The following is a 13,645-nucleotide window of genomic DNA, read 5'->3' as shown; positions in this document are numbered from 1 at the left end:
GGCCAATCCAGTGTAATCCCAATCCCACCTTAGGGTTACAAGATTTAAAATTAAAACGACATCAATGTGAATGTGGGTACAATTTTTTTTTGAACAAAGAGATGGCAATAGCATCAACAATATCGTCATCAACCTCAAAGCTCTTCTCTTTTTCCTCGTTATCACTCCGCCTGAGAAGCCTCACAACCACCGCGCGCAGCTCCAGAAGCAACTGCAGCGCCGCCAAGAAGAAGAAGGAGAAGCAGGAACTGAGGCAGATAGTGGTGCTAAAGGAAAAGAGGAGAACGCGTTCCGACAGAGAATTCCAGTTGGAAACAATCAAGCGCTATGGAGGCACCGCCACCCACATTCCCGTCATGCTCGGCGAGGTTCTGGACGTTTTCCCCGCGTCCAAACAGCTCCGGTACTTCGTCGACTGCACTGTCGGAGCTGCTGGGCATTCCTCTGCGGTTAGTAATCACTCTTCTATCTTTCCTTCTACAGAAAGCACTTGTGGTCATAATCGCTTCTGCTTCTGCTTCTGATAGAAGTGATAATATAAACAAGTTGAATTTTGTATTAAACGTCTAATCCAATCCAAGTTATGCAAGAAGCACTTGGGAGTGCTTCGTGAAGAAGTGCTTCTTGAAAAAGCGCTTCATGGAGCTAGCAGCACTACTAAGTTTGTTTGCCAAATGCACTTTAAACTTTTTGGTTGCCCTACAAGAAGCAATGCTGAACAGACCCTTAATTTGATGTAATTACGAGTTGGGTTTTGGCTTAATTGTTTGATTACTAGCAGATAATTGAAGGGCATCCGGAAATGGAAGTGTATGTTGGGCTTGATGTTGATCCTACGGCGCTTGAGAAGGCTCGAGCTCGGATCAACTCTGTTTTGCATGACCCGACTAGTTCGAGCCTCAAAGCTTACACCTTTTTGGAGAATTTCAGATATGTGAAGTCTCTGCTTTGTGATGTGGACGAGACACTGGTTGAAACTGGGATTGATGGGATGTTGATGGATTTGGGAATGTCATCGTTGCAAGTGAATGATCCACAAAGAGGGTTCAGTGTGCTTGCTAATGGACCTCTTGATATGAGGATGGATCCTCAGGTAAGAATTGTTATGGCAATTTTGTATCCAATTTAGTTGAATGAGATAAAGACTAGGAAAAAGTTATTTTCTTTTTTATGGTCCAAGTATATATGTAAGAAACTTAAGAGCGCATTTGTGGTTTCGAGTTTTTTAACGGGTGGAGTGTTGTTATGAACTGTGGGCGATCTTATTGAGTCAATTGGTTTCTTGCAATTTTCATGGTAATGGTTAAACATTTTTATCTGAAGACTCATCGGGGAGGCTCTGATGCCATTTTATTTGTACATGTGTTCCCAAGTCCAAGGACCAGTTCGAGGGTGTTCATGTGAGTGATAGCTCAAATAGGATGCCTATAATAATGCCCCTTTTATCATGTGTAAGAATGGTGTTCTAATGGGTAGGTTACAGTTACAGTTACAGTTACACCACATGTGTGCACATGTGGAAAATTGGTGTCGTGACCATTTTACATATACGTGCTTCCAGCAGTGTGGGGATCGTGTAGTTCATGTAGGGATGTAAAGATCTGTATCACCCAATCATGATCCCCTCGTCATATGCACTCATGATTCCTGTCTTCTGTAACTAAGCTCAGTTATCTTTTTCCTTTTCCAAACTAATGTTCTCTGCCGGTACTGACTTTGATTCATTGAAGTCCGAGGTGATAGTTTGTAGGGTGAATGAAAACTTTCTAAGAAAAATGACGTGTATCATTACTATGATTTACTGACTGCATCATGATTGTAAATGTTTGTTTCATTTAATTGATTGGAGTAGGGCTTTGACAGGCAAGTCTGAAAGCTGAAGACATTTTGAACTCTTGGCCAGATAATGAGGTAGGGCGCATCCTGCGGGACTATGGGGAAGAAAGTAACTGGTACTCTCTTCAAAATAGAATTGTTAGAGCCCGTTCACAGGGTGGATTGCATACCACTGGTGATTTAGTAGATCTTATAAAGAGTGCAACTCCGCTGAGTCGAGGTAGGCATCCTCTTGTTCTCTATTGTTCTTGTACTTTGACCTTGCATAGTATATTTCTATCAGAACCATAGTTCCATTGATTGTTGTATTAATGGATATGCAAAAAAGCTTTAATTACTAAGGTTGAATTCAACTGCAACAGAAGGACGGCAAGGTTGGATTAAGACAGCTACAAGGGTGTTTCAAGCTCTGAGGATAGCCGTGAACGATGAACTGAAGACTCTCGAGGATTCTCTTTATTCTTCTTTTGACTGCCTTGCACCTGGTGGCAGGTTGGCAGTCATCTCTTTCCATAGTTTGGAGGACAGAATTGTGAAACAAACATTTCTGGACATCATCAACGTCAAAGACAGAGATGGTGACGTTGACATGAATGAAGAAGAACCACGGAAGAAAGATTTGAGAAAGATCATGAGTGACATTGATGAGAACGAGGCATGGATCAAACAAACGGTACAAGGCTTAAGAGGCATAATTCTCACTAAGAGACCAATTACACCGTCTGAAGCGGAAGAGAGCCTGAACAGCCGGGCTAGAAGTGCCAAGCTCAGGGTGCTTCAGAAGCTTTAATCCTTTGATAACTGCTGGAGATTAGGTTAGACGTGTACAAGTGTTTCCCCATATGTATCGGCATCATTGGTGTTTTTCCATGTTTTGATTCACGTTTTATTTAAGTTGAAGCTTAGAGTTGACATACAAATTACAATTGTTGCTGTTAGGAAATGTAACATTCCACAAATATGATATATCTGAAGGCCTTGATCGTTCATTTGATTTGTTGCATTTGAATCTCCGGCCACGATGTCTCCTCGTGGTGATTTACATAATTTCTCAGGGAAGTTTCCTTTTCAGGGAGTTAGCAAAGCGCTTCCTGGTTAACGGATTCTCAGTATTTGATCCAGCGACATTCAATCTCCATTTGAGGAGATTTGCTTAGTTTAAATTTCATGAACGTTAGTTTGATGTCTCGTTGAACTAAGGAAAATAAAAATGGGAGTTCTCATCGTGTTAATTAAGTGAATGGTCAAGAAATAGCATCCATATCCATTGACTTTCTAAATTATTTTAACCTATAAAAAGGGAGATTCGAACTCGGGTGCAAGAGAGCAAGCGTATTGTTTTAGTTAACTGACCTAACACCGGTATTCATACATTGATATATTTGACGAGAAGATTGCAAAATGGTGAATAATATGTGAGAGTGTGAAGACAAAATCCCACATCAATGAGGGGCCAAATCCTGCAAGCCGCCTAGCACCTAGGGAATAATCTGGGTGGTGGCGAGCCTGCCTAGCGCCTAGGCAGAGCTAATTGGGGATTTTTAGAATAATGCTTAGAAGAAGTTAAGCTACTCTCATATTACCAATTAATTTTACGGTAGAATCTCAACTTTTTTCATAACCAAAATTGTAAAGTTCTGTAGCGTATGCATTATCTTGTGCTGACTTGTCAATGGCTTTCCTTTTCATCATCCTACTCCTACTGCTCCCACCTTATCTGAAATCTGAATGGCCTCATGCACTCCAGTGGCATTTCCGTAATTTTCAACACGACGCAAGAATGCACTGCATAGCTCTTCCTTCTTCCAGCTGACAACAAACTGGCGAACTTTCTCCATTTTTTCTCGTCAGCCAAACAGAAATTAAAATAATAATAATTTCGCTATAGTTTCTTTTATTTTTCTGAATATATGATGACACAAACAATCAAGTGGCATGAAGGAGTAGTGCATGGCTGTGCCTCATTCCCATCCTCTGCTATTCCAATCTTCAACACCAGGTTCTTATGCTCTTCAATTTTTCCCTTTTCTAATTCTAGCGATAATCTGCACTTAAATAATTTAAACTACGGCGATTGAGATCCGAACTTTGGTAAAAAGAAGGAGAGCGCATGTTGTTGTAGCCAACTTGGCTGAGTCAAAGTCCACTATTTCTTTCAATCATTAGTTTTGATACAAGTGATATTGGGAGGGGAAATTCGAACCCAGAATCCCGAATGCGGGGTAAATGCTCTTAACCGCTTTGAGCTACAAGCTCCTTGCATTTTTTTGTATGAAAGTAACCAGGGAGTGTAGGGAGTATAGTATTTGCTTATAAATTGTGAAAATTGTTAATTTTGTTGCAGGAAGAAAATTGAGGTGATAAAGGTAACTTCAAAAGCAACGAAGTTTATAAGTTCAGTGTCAAATGGAAATAAAGTAGCAAATTTGTGTGCTGCGAAGACGGAAAGAATTAAGCTGCCAAATTACGATGTCGGAAGCAAGAGTTTCCACATCGGTGAGTTTTTGAACCACCAATCAGGAATTGAAGCCATGCTCAACACCAGAGCCTTGGAAAGTTTTCAATCCCTTGATGCTGATACTTACAGGTCAGCGTTCTCTTCCTTTCGCTTGTTTAGGACCCGTTTGATAACCATATCATTTTTAGTTTCTAGTTTTCGCACGCTTGACTTCTTCCATACGCATTAATTATTGTTTTCAAGGAGCCTTTATTTGTTGTGTTCACTTGAAACTTGGACGAAATGTTTTCTTTTGCTTGTTTCAAATTGGTTAAACTGTAATTTTGGACTTGATTGCGACTCGCGGTTAACTATGGAGGGCTTGGCTTGGACAATTGAAACTACATGGACGAAGTTGAAATCGAAGTGAAACCACGCGAACCAAGTTTCTGTTTCATAAAATGTCCGGTTGTTTGTGCAGGTGCACTCTGCCAAAACTTAAGCTTTTGAATTATGAAGCTGCTCCAGTTCTGGACTTGAGAGTAACCCCAACAAATGAAGATTGTATAGTTGAGATGCTTTCGTGCAGGGTAAGTTTCATTTCATCCGTTTGATGCCTTGTTGCAGGAGCTCTTTCGGAGAACTAATTTTTGTATTCAGTTATTTACCTAAGTACTTACCGATTATGGTTTGCAGTTTGAAGGTTCAGAAGCTGTGGAACGCCAAAACAGCCATTTTTCAGGTGAATAATAATTCGGTGAGAATCTCGTAACTTCTGGAGGACTAAGATTTTAGTCCATGGGAATAGAGAATTTTACAAGAAAACTGTTAGGTTGAGAGCATAAAATTTTCTTTTAATCTGTGGTTTCTTTGTACAGCATTCATGACTAATCACATGTCGTGGGACACGAACAACTCTGAATCGTTTTTGGAGGTTGATGTGAAGTTGCAACTCACACTTGAGGTTGTTAATTTTCCCTTTGATTTTTTTTTTAAGTTTCGCTCAATAGCCGATGGTTAAAAACATTATGATGTTTTTGTGCAGATATATACACGCCCTTTTAATATGATGCCGGTATCAGCTGTTGAGCGTCCTGGAAATCTGTAAGCACTTCATTAAATAAACTTCATTCAGATACATAAGGCCCTGTGGCTCGGTTGAGCTTTCCGGTAGAGACATTTTGATGGTTCCTTGGTTAGCACTTAGGGTTCTTCGTGCCATTTTATTTCGAATGAGAATTTCCTTGTCCCAACCCACAAGCCTTAACTCAAATAGCATGGCATATGCGACTTGTGTGGTGAGTGTAGAGATTCTAGGTTCAGACACCGATGTAATAACCGAAAATAGAGCAAATACTTGCAGATTCGGTATTCCTATGTTGAGAATGCATCTTTGTTGCCAGCCCCTCCATTTAAACTGTGGAAGTGTGATGACAATGCAGAATGATGCAAGCGTTGGTGGATCGGCTGGTGCCATTGCTTCTGCAGCAACTACTACAAGATTATGGAAAATGGATTGATGAACAGTTACAGGATGTCTCATAAAGTGGTCCATTCATGCATAGAGAGGTAGATTTTCTATCCCTCCGACCATTTTTCGTGTCCGAAATTATATTAAAAATCACAACTGATAATGCAGCCGTATCTCTGCTTGACAGTTCGTATTCCCCTTTTTTCAGTAGGTGGCCTTGCCATCTAATTGAAAGCCGATTGCAACGAGGGAGGGCACATGTATGCAGATTGCGTAACCTGGGCACATTGTTCAGCAAACCCTCCAAGGGATTACAAGATAAATCAAGATATCTCAAACGTATCAGTTCACCAAGGGATTCCAGGGATCTGTACATGACCATATTTTAACTGTGTTTTGAAAAGAAAGATGAAACGACAATTTCGCTCGTGTAGTTATACTTTGAACTCAATTTCAATCATCTAGTTTGAATTGCTCGAATCAAGCCCCTATCAATTTGAAGCCAAATTACTTATTCGAGTGCATTATAAAGAAAAAGGATGGGAAGGGAAGAATAATGCCCTGCCTTTGTTCCTTAGAAATGGACGACAGCCAGAGCCTAACAACGGTCCCAAGCTTACTGGGAAGGAGGGTGTAAGGATTATGCATATGATGCTTGTTACAAAAGAAACAGTATAGGATCAAACGAGGCTAGCTTTTCGTCAACGGTCACAACGGTTACAGAAGAAAGTCGAAGGATTACAATTTACGAACGAAAACAATGAGAGATATATTAAAGAAGAAAAATGCACTTGCACTTGTGGCAAAACCTGTGCAAATCCATGGCATCCAGATGCTAATAAGGCCAACACCACCAGATTTCATTTTCTTACAAACAACAGACTCCAAGTACTCCGTGCATGCTGCTGTAACGAGGCAAGTATAAAGACTCGCGAAAATATCAAAACAAAATCACACCATTCGATCTGATGGCCAACAAAAATGCTAAAACATTACCGCATAACATAAACTGCGTTACTAAACCATACTACAAATAAGTTGCACGATCTTCATACAGATCCAACCAAAACATTACAACTCAAAGTGCGATACAATAACTTATCGAGCTAATATTCCATCTCCATTCAGCTCCCAGTAGTCAATGACTCCATTGTCTTAGCAAGCACTGACAGGCCTTGGCACGATAAAACCTGCAACATAACTAATGTCAGGATTAGAACCACCAATATTAGAAACGTATATTGCTAACGTTAAACACTTGATTTGGAAAACCATGGGTAGGAGACGAGTTGCAAAGAGCCAAAACTGACTTAATAGAAATACCATGTGGACACTACGAGGGTGCTGCTGCCATAATATATAAAGCCACACTTTCTTGCAGATAAAGTTATAAACCAGTACGTTTGAACAGAGGTTTACTACCCTCATTACAGGATTCTCTGCCTTGCAAAAAGGAAGCTAGCGTACAACACAGCTATTAAAACAGTATAAACGTGGAGATAAAAGCATGGCAATCTATGCACGGTAGGTTTTTCAGTAACAAAACAAATGGTTTTCCAGATTTCGCAGAGAATGACAGCTAAATGTACTCCCGCTGCCACAATATCAGTGAATGTAAAGTTCAATAGAGGATAGTATATAACTTACCACCATATCAGTCTCGATGCCTGGAACGACCATCATTATGTTTGTCACTTCCATATCTCCTTCTCTCGCTTGATCTAGAATCATCATATCTTGCTCTCTTGTAATCAAGGTGTCTATCCCTTTCAGTCTCCTTACTTCCTCTTTCTTCTACTTTTCCAGGCCTTCTATTCCCACGCTCCTCTTCAACATCCTCTCCATTCCTCCTCTCAATTGATCTAGAATCATCATACTTCGCTCTCCTGTAATCCATGTCTCTATCCACATCCTTATTTCCCCGTTCTTCCTCCATTTTTCCAGGTTTTCTATTTCCAAGCTCCTCTTTGTTATCCTCCACCTTTCTGTACTCGTTTTCCTCTTCATCTCTTCCATGCTTCCTTCCCTTGTACTCTTCATCCTTGTCATGCCTTCCACGCCCTCCACAATCCTCTTCATCTCTTCCATTGCGTTTTTCACTTTCACGCCTCCTCTCAATTGATTGAGAATCATCATATTTTGCTCTCTTGTAATCCATGTCTCTATCCATTTTTCTAGGTTTTCTATTTCCAAGCTCCTCTTTGTTATCCTCCACCTTTCTGTACTCAGTTTCCTCTTCATTTATCCCATGCTTCCTTCGCTTGTATTCTTCATCCTTGTTGTGCCTTCCACGCCCTCCACGATCCTCTTCGTCTCTTCCATGCTTCCTTCCCCTGTGCTCTTCATCCTTGCTGTGCCTTCCATGCCCTACATCATCCTCTTCATACCTTCCATACTTTCTCGCTCTGTGTTCCTGATCATCCTTGGTGTAGGTTTTAACTCCTCTCTCTCCATGATCCTGATTAACTCTTGTACTACCCCCTTCTGGTTCAACATCTTTGCTGTAAATTTTGTCCTCGCGCCCTCCTCTAGGTCTTTCCAATCCTGAATACTTCTGATCATCCCTGTTTGGACGATACCTGTCATCATCAATTTGACGACTTATTTCATAACCTTCAACTGCATTAGATCTTAACCCCTTCTCTTCAGAATCAGAATCTTCATCTGAATCATGCCTCCTACGAGATTGTTTGGATTTCTCTACTTCCTTTCTGGATCTGTCCTTGGCACCATCATCACTACTAGCAGAATCAGAATCATCAGTCTCATACCTTCTACTTTTAATATGCTTCTTTTCAACCTTCAGTTTTTTGCCAACATCAGCTTCAGAATCATCTTCATCTGAGTCATGCCTCCTCTGAGGTTTTTTAAATATCTCAACTTGCTTCCTTGAACTGTCCCTCCTAGCATCATCATCGCTGGTAGCAGAATCAGAATCATCCTTTCTGCTCCTACTATGTTTCTTAACAACCTTCTGCTTCCTGCCAACATCAGCTTCAGAATCATCTTCATCTGAATCGTGCCTCCTTTGAGGTTTTTTGAATTTCTCAACTTTCTTTCTTGCACCGCCGCTCCTGGCATCATCATCACTTGAAGCAGAATCAGAATCATCAGTGCCATCCCTTCTGCTCCTACTATGTTTCTTAACAACCTTCTGCCTCTTTCCAACATCAGCTTCATCTAAATCTTGCCTCCTTTGAGGCTTTTTGAAATTTTCAACTTTCTTTCGTGCACCGTTCCTCCTAGCATCATCATCACTTGAAGCAGAATCAGAATCATCAGAGTTCTTACTTCTTCCCGTCTCATGCTTCTTTGCAACCTTGTGCTTCTTGTCAAGTTCAACTTCAGAATCATCTTCGTCACTGCTGCTACTTCCACGACTCTTCTTTTTATCAGCCTTGGGAGGAGGACTACCACTGCTTTCGGTATCGGAAGAATCATACTTATGCCTTCTCTTCCTGCTTTCCTCCTTCTTGTTCCGCCTAGATTCTTTAACACTCTTTTTCTTATCATCCTTTTCAGATTTCTGCTTTTCCTCGGCATGTTTGTTCCGCACGTAGTCCCTGTCCAAAAATGCATGCTCACTTCTCTCTTGAAACTTGCCATCATCTTCTGGACCTTTCTTTCGACTACTTATCTGTCCATCTTCGATCTCATCAGTATTCTTGTCAGCTGATTCGGGCGCAGCTAGCCCAAGAGCAGCTCTTAATGTTTCCATTTGCTTCTCCTTCCTAGCAGCAATTTGGTGGGTCTGTGTATCTGAAACCCTATTTAAGTAACAAAATACAAAATTGATCAATATTCTTCGAGTTAATCAACTTTTAATCACACTGGTACTTAACAAAGCCGCATTCGCATCCAAATGACACTAATCAGAAATATAAGATAATTACGTTAATCAATATTTTAACCAATAAAAGGAGATAGCAAACTTACTTCTTATCGGAAACCACAACGGCGCCGGGTCCGCCACCCTCCTCCGAAGCCACGGCGGCGGCTTCGAGAGTCTTCCGAGCCTCATCGAGCTTCTCGGCAATCTCAGCATCGGTGAAACCCTGATCGATGAGCTTATCTTCTAGGACGACGAGCTTGAGTTCAATCTGGCGCTTTCGATCGTGCTCGAGGATGTCTCTGTTGGGCTTCTTGGTGACGCCGCCGGTACCCTGGTCGTCGTCGAAGCCACGGGAGGAGTCGGCGACCTTCCCAGTCCTCGATTTGATGAAGAACTTGTTGGTCTGGATGTAGCCATTGGTCCCCGACCCCCTCGGAGTCTGTAACCCTATTCCGTTGTACATCTCGCCCCCCTTTGAAACCCTAGATCCGAAAATTAACGGATCTAAATCGAGCAGAAACAAAAACAGAAGAGGAAGAAGGTGTTTCCTGAAGGAAGAATTGCGAGCGACTGTTTTTTGGGGGAAGCAAACGGAAATCTGGATTGGTCACCGCCCTCGCTCTCTCGTATTGTCTCCGTGTAACGAAGCGGAGGAGAAGATAATTATGTTGGGGAATGACACATAATGGACCGGTTCAATCTTTTGCACCACGAGTTAAACCCGGTCTAATAAACTTCCAATGTCCTACATTTCTAAATCATTAACTCCCACGCTCCGGCGTGTGGTAATTTTTTTTTTTAATAAACGATATTATTTATATTAAGAGAGTAGAGGCGAGTTTAATCTCATAATAAGTTGACAATAATGTTGTAATTTACTCTTGTACATGTAATTTTTTTTCTTGTAATTTATTTTTCAAAAAAATTTTATTTTAAAAAACTAACAGAAAAAAAATTGTCCAATAGTTTTATTCTGTTAGTTGGATTTTTTAAAGGGAACTTTAACGAAAAACTTCCGGTACTGTTCATTTTAACGAAAAACCACATTTTACACTAAAAAGTCAATTATGGTACTATTCACTTTACCTGTTATTTTGTCTTTATCGTTAAAACTCAAAGTTTTCAAGTCATTTTCATTAGTTTTTTATTTTTATTTTTTTATTTTTAAAATTAAGCTAGTATATACCCATACTGTGACATCCCACATCGCCCAGGGGAGTGATCCTTATATGTATATTTTCATCCTTACCTAGCACAAGGCCTTGTGGGAGCTCACTGGCTTCGGGTTCCATGGGAACTCCGAAATTAAGCGAGTAGCGTGCGAGAGCATTCTCAGGATGGGTGACCCATCGGGAAGTTCACGTGTGAGTTCCCAAAAACAAAACCGTGAGGGAATGGTAAGCCCAAAGCAGACAATATTGTGCTACGGTGGTGGCGCGGGCCCGGGAAGTGATCTGCCCCAGAGTTCCTAAAAACAAAACCGTGTGAGTTCCCAAAAATAAAACTATGAGGGAATGGTAAGCCCAAAGCAGACAATATCGTGCTACGGTGGTGGAGCGGGCCCAGGAAGTGAAACTGTGTGAGTTCCCAAAAACAAAACCGTGAGGGAATGGTAAGCCCAAAGCAGACAATATCGTGCTACGGTGGTGGAGTGGGCTCGGGAAGCGATCTGCCCTGGAGTTCCCAAAAACAAAACCGTGAGGGAATGGTAATCCCAAAGCGGACAATATCGTGCTACGGTGGTGGAGTGGGCCCCGAAAGTGATTGGCGGATCACTTCCCAGGCCTGCTCCACCACCGTAGCACGATATTGTCCACTTTGGGCTTACACTTCCCGGGCCCGCTCCACCATCATAGCACGATATTGTCCGCTTTGGGCTTACCATTCCCTCACGGTTTTGTTTTTGGGAACGTGAACTTCCCGATGGGTCACCCATCCTGGGAATGCTCTCGTGCGCTACTCGCTTAATTTCGGAGTTCCCATGGAACCCAAAACCAGTGAACTCCCAAAAGGCCTCGTGCTAGGTAGGGATGAGAATATACATATAAGGATCACTCCCCTGGGCGATGTGGGATGTCATAATCCACCCCCTTTAGGGGCCCGACGTCCTCGTCGGCACTTCACGGTTAGGGTTAGGCTCTGATACCAAATGTCACGTATATCATAGGATCACTCCCCTAGGCGATGTGGGATGTCACACATACACAAAGTGTATGTGAAGTCTTTTATTTTCGTTTAAAATTGAAGGAGAAAGGAATAGAGTGAGAGAGAACGTGGGGTGAGGAGAGAGGTTTATTTTTTAGGGAGTTTTCATGAAAAAGATTTGGGCTAAGTTTATTTTAACAAAAAAAAACCATGTTATAACTTTATTTAATGAAAATGACACAATTTTAATATAAAAAAAAAATTAGAAAAAAAAAGACCTCATGCACGGGACCATGCGTCCATCACACACACTGTTTATAAAGCTGAACATTATTTATGAAATTTAATGATACTACACTATTTATTAGTTCAGTTTCATAAATAGTGTCTAGTTCTTGGTCATGTTTCATAAATATTGTCTAGTTCTTGGTTTTAGTTTCATAAATAGTGTATAAGCAATTGGTATAGTTTCATAACTAATGTCTAGTTATTCGGTCCATTCTTTTTCTATACATGATCTTTGAACGAGGAAAAATGAACCGATTATATCTTCCCATATCAATCAGCGGAAAATTAGACAAGAAGCCAAAATAATGACTATACATTTCTCTACATTTTATTCATGTAGTCAAAGGTTACAAGGACCTTGAGTGCGGCGAATGCTGGTGGTTATAAGGTAAATGATACTGTGAAGCATCCATCATCCAGTTGTTGCGGCAAAAATCAAATTTCTAAGAAGTCTTGACCTTTTTCCTATGAATCCTGGTGGTACATCTACCTCCTCTTATCCTAAAGGATTCAAAAGGGCTGCCGTAAGAGAAATAGAGGGTCCGGATCCCAGAATTCTACATTCAAAGGTGGTGTCTTGGGCAAAAATCACTTAACTATCCTTGTTTTGCAGAAAGAATTCCCTAGCACCGCCACAACACTGGTTATCCGATTCCGTTGAAATATGGAAAGTGCGCCTTGGTAGTGACACGTTAAATATCGTAAACACCATTATTACCCGTGAATAGTAGCGAGAATTAAACTTGAAACTACATACTACCGAGGAAATTGCACAGAACTGAAAACCCGTTTCGGGTTAGAGTCAGGTAGGTCGAACACCTTCACTCCATCGGAAAGATGATAAATTGCACTGGGAAGACGGTAGACGGTAGACGGTTGAACGGAAGTTAAGTTGATTTACACTAGCTAGGGAGAAGGCAGACAGTAAGGATCTAAGTTGCGGCTGTACTTCAAGCTTCCTCAAATTCATCCCATTGTTCAAGAAAATTGTTGTTTGGGTGCTAAATATCCCATTCCATGTGGGCATGTAGAGGTGAGTATGCAATGGACCAGTACCATTATCAGACTTCCTATGACACGATTGTGGAGCCAAAAATAATCAAAAGGCGACAGGTAGATTTTTGGGCAAAAATGAAAAAATTACCCTTGAGGAGCACCGGAATTCCTACGCGCGAGCAGCGGACAAACATCTCACAATCAAGTCAAAAGTGCCCAAAATAGGTAACAAATTCAAAGTTATTTCATCTATCCTCATCCTATATTTTCCACAAGGTAATTATTTCATAACCTTCAAAACATTCCATATAAATTGAGTTAATTGGCTATTTAATGGATTTATTCCTAATTAATCCATTAATTACCAATTAAATCACCCATTTCACATAAAAATACCCCAAAGGGCCGGCTACCTTTTCTCAAGAGGGGGACCGGCCATGCACTATATATTTAACCTCATTTCCTCTAAAAACCTAGGTCTTGACTCTTGCTAAACACTCAAAAACTCTCCAAACATTTTTTCTCTCTAAATTCTAACTTTGGCATCAGAGGTTCTTCGACCAAAGCCCCCCCATTCATCGTGGGCACGTGAGGCTCTTGGCCTTGACCCTAAGATGTTAATTGTTTTGTAGGTGCAACT

General features: G+C 41.1%; 3 protein-coding genes across 5 annotated transcripts; 2 read left to right on the top strand and 1 right to left on the bottom strand.

The window, feature by feature from the left end:
* The first annotated feature begins 11 nt into the window (after positions 1-11).
* Positions 12-2,808, top strand: LOC137717740 (uncharacterized). The gene is made up of 4 exons (XM_068457205.1): positions 12-449; positions 782-1,093; positions 1,864-2,056; positions 2,199-2,808. Exons 1-4 carry the CDS (start codon positions 102-104, stop codon positions 2,624-2,626), a joined length of 1,281 nt encoding a protein of 426 aa, XP_068313306.1. The 5' UTR covers positions 12-101; the 3' UTR covers positions 2,627-2,808.
* Positions 2,809-3,597: 789 nt separating this feature from the next.
* LOC137717391 (uncharacterized) lies at positions 3,598-6,224 on the top strand. Of its 2 annotated transcripts, none has more exons than XM_068456754.1 (8): positions 3,598-3,835; positions 4,181-4,423; positions 4,755-4,863; positions 4,970-5,015; positions 5,152-5,237; positions 5,319-5,377; positions 5,716-5,842; positions 5,953-6,224. In XM_068456754.1, the coding sequence occupies exons 1-7, from the start codon at positions 3,747-3,749 to the stop codon at positions 5,816-5,818; spliced, it is 735 nt and encodes a 244-aa protein (XP_068312855.1). In that variant the 5' UTR covers positions 3,598-3,746; the 3' UTR covers positions 5,819-5,842; positions 5,953-6,224. The 2 variants fall into 2 exon arrangements, with proteins under 2 accessions (XP_068312855.1, XP_068312857.1); XM_068456756.1 differs by having other exon boundaries at positions 5,932-6,224.
* Positions 6,225-6,577: 353 nt separating this feature from the next.
* Positions 6,578-10,236, bottom strand: LOC137717390 (uncharacterized). 2 transcript variants are annotated; one of them, XM_068456753.1, is made up of 3 exons: positions 9,681-10,236; positions 7,392-9,511; positions 6,578-6,945 (listed from the first exon to the last, which is right to left on the bottom strand). In XM_068456753.1, the coding sequence occupies exons 1-2, from the start codon at positions 10,037-10,039 to the stop codon at positions 7,399-7,401; spliced, it is 2,472 nt and encodes an 823-aa protein (XP_068312854.1). In that variant the 5' UTR covers positions 10,040-10,236; the 3' UTR covers positions 6,578-6,945; positions 7,392-7,398. The 2 variants fall into 2 exon arrangements, with proteins under 2 accessions (XP_068312854.1, XP_068312853.1); XM_068456752.1 differs by having other exon boundaries at positions 6,578-6,934.
* Between the last annotated feature and the right edge of the window lie 3,409 nt (positions 10,237-13,645).

The sequence above is a fragment of the Pyrus communis genome, chromosome 15, assembly GCF_963583255.1.
Source record: "Pyrus communis chromosome 15, drPyrComm1.1, whole genome shotgun sequence".
Taxonomy (NCBI): domain Eukaryota; kingdom Viridiplantae; phylum Streptophyta; class Magnoliopsida; order Rosales; family Rosaceae; genus Pyrus; species Pyrus communis.
The sequence above is the reverse complement of the archived record's forward strand: the minus strand, read 5'-3'. Positions and strand labels throughout refer to the sequence as shown.

What these genes read in the sequence shown, in the direction of transcription:
- LOC137717740 (XM_068457205.1), top strand. Translation starts at nt 102, where the DNA reads ATGGCAATAGCATCAACAATATCGTCATCAACCTCAAAGCTCTTCTCT. An exon ending in CTGCTGGGCATTCCTCTGCG is followed by an intron (nt 450 to 781) that starts GTTAGTAATCAC and finishes GATTACTAGCAG; the next exon opens with ATAATTGAAGGGCATCCGGA. An exon ending in ATATGAGGATGGATCCTCAG is followed by an intron (nt 1,094 to 1,863) that starts GTAAGAATTGTT and finishes GGGCTTTGACAG; the next exon opens with GCAAGTCTGAAAGCTGAAGA.
- LOC137717391 (XM_068456754.1), top strand. Translation starts at nt 3,747, where the DNA reads ATGATGACACAAACAATCAAGTGGCATGAAGGAGTAGTGCATGGCTGT. An exon ending in CTTGATGCTGATACTTACAG is followed by an intron (nt 4,424 to 4,754) that starts GTCAGCGTTCTC and finishes TTGTTTGTGCAG; the next exon opens with GTGCACTCTGCCAAAACTTA. An exon ending in GTTGAGCGTCCTGGAAATCT is followed by an intron (nt 5,378 to 5,715) that starts GTAAGCACTTCA and finishes ATGACAATGCAG; the next exon opens with AATGATGCAAGCGTTGGTGG.
- LOC137717390 (XM_068456753.1), bottom strand. Translation starts at nt 10,039, where the DNA reads ATGTACAACGGAATAGGGTTACAGACTCCGAGGGGGTCGGGGACCAAT. An exon ending in GTTGTGGTTTCCGATAAGAA is followed by an intron (nt 9,512 to 9,680) that starts GTAAGTTTGCTA and finishes TTACTTAAATAG; the next exon opens with GGTTTCAGATACACAGACCC.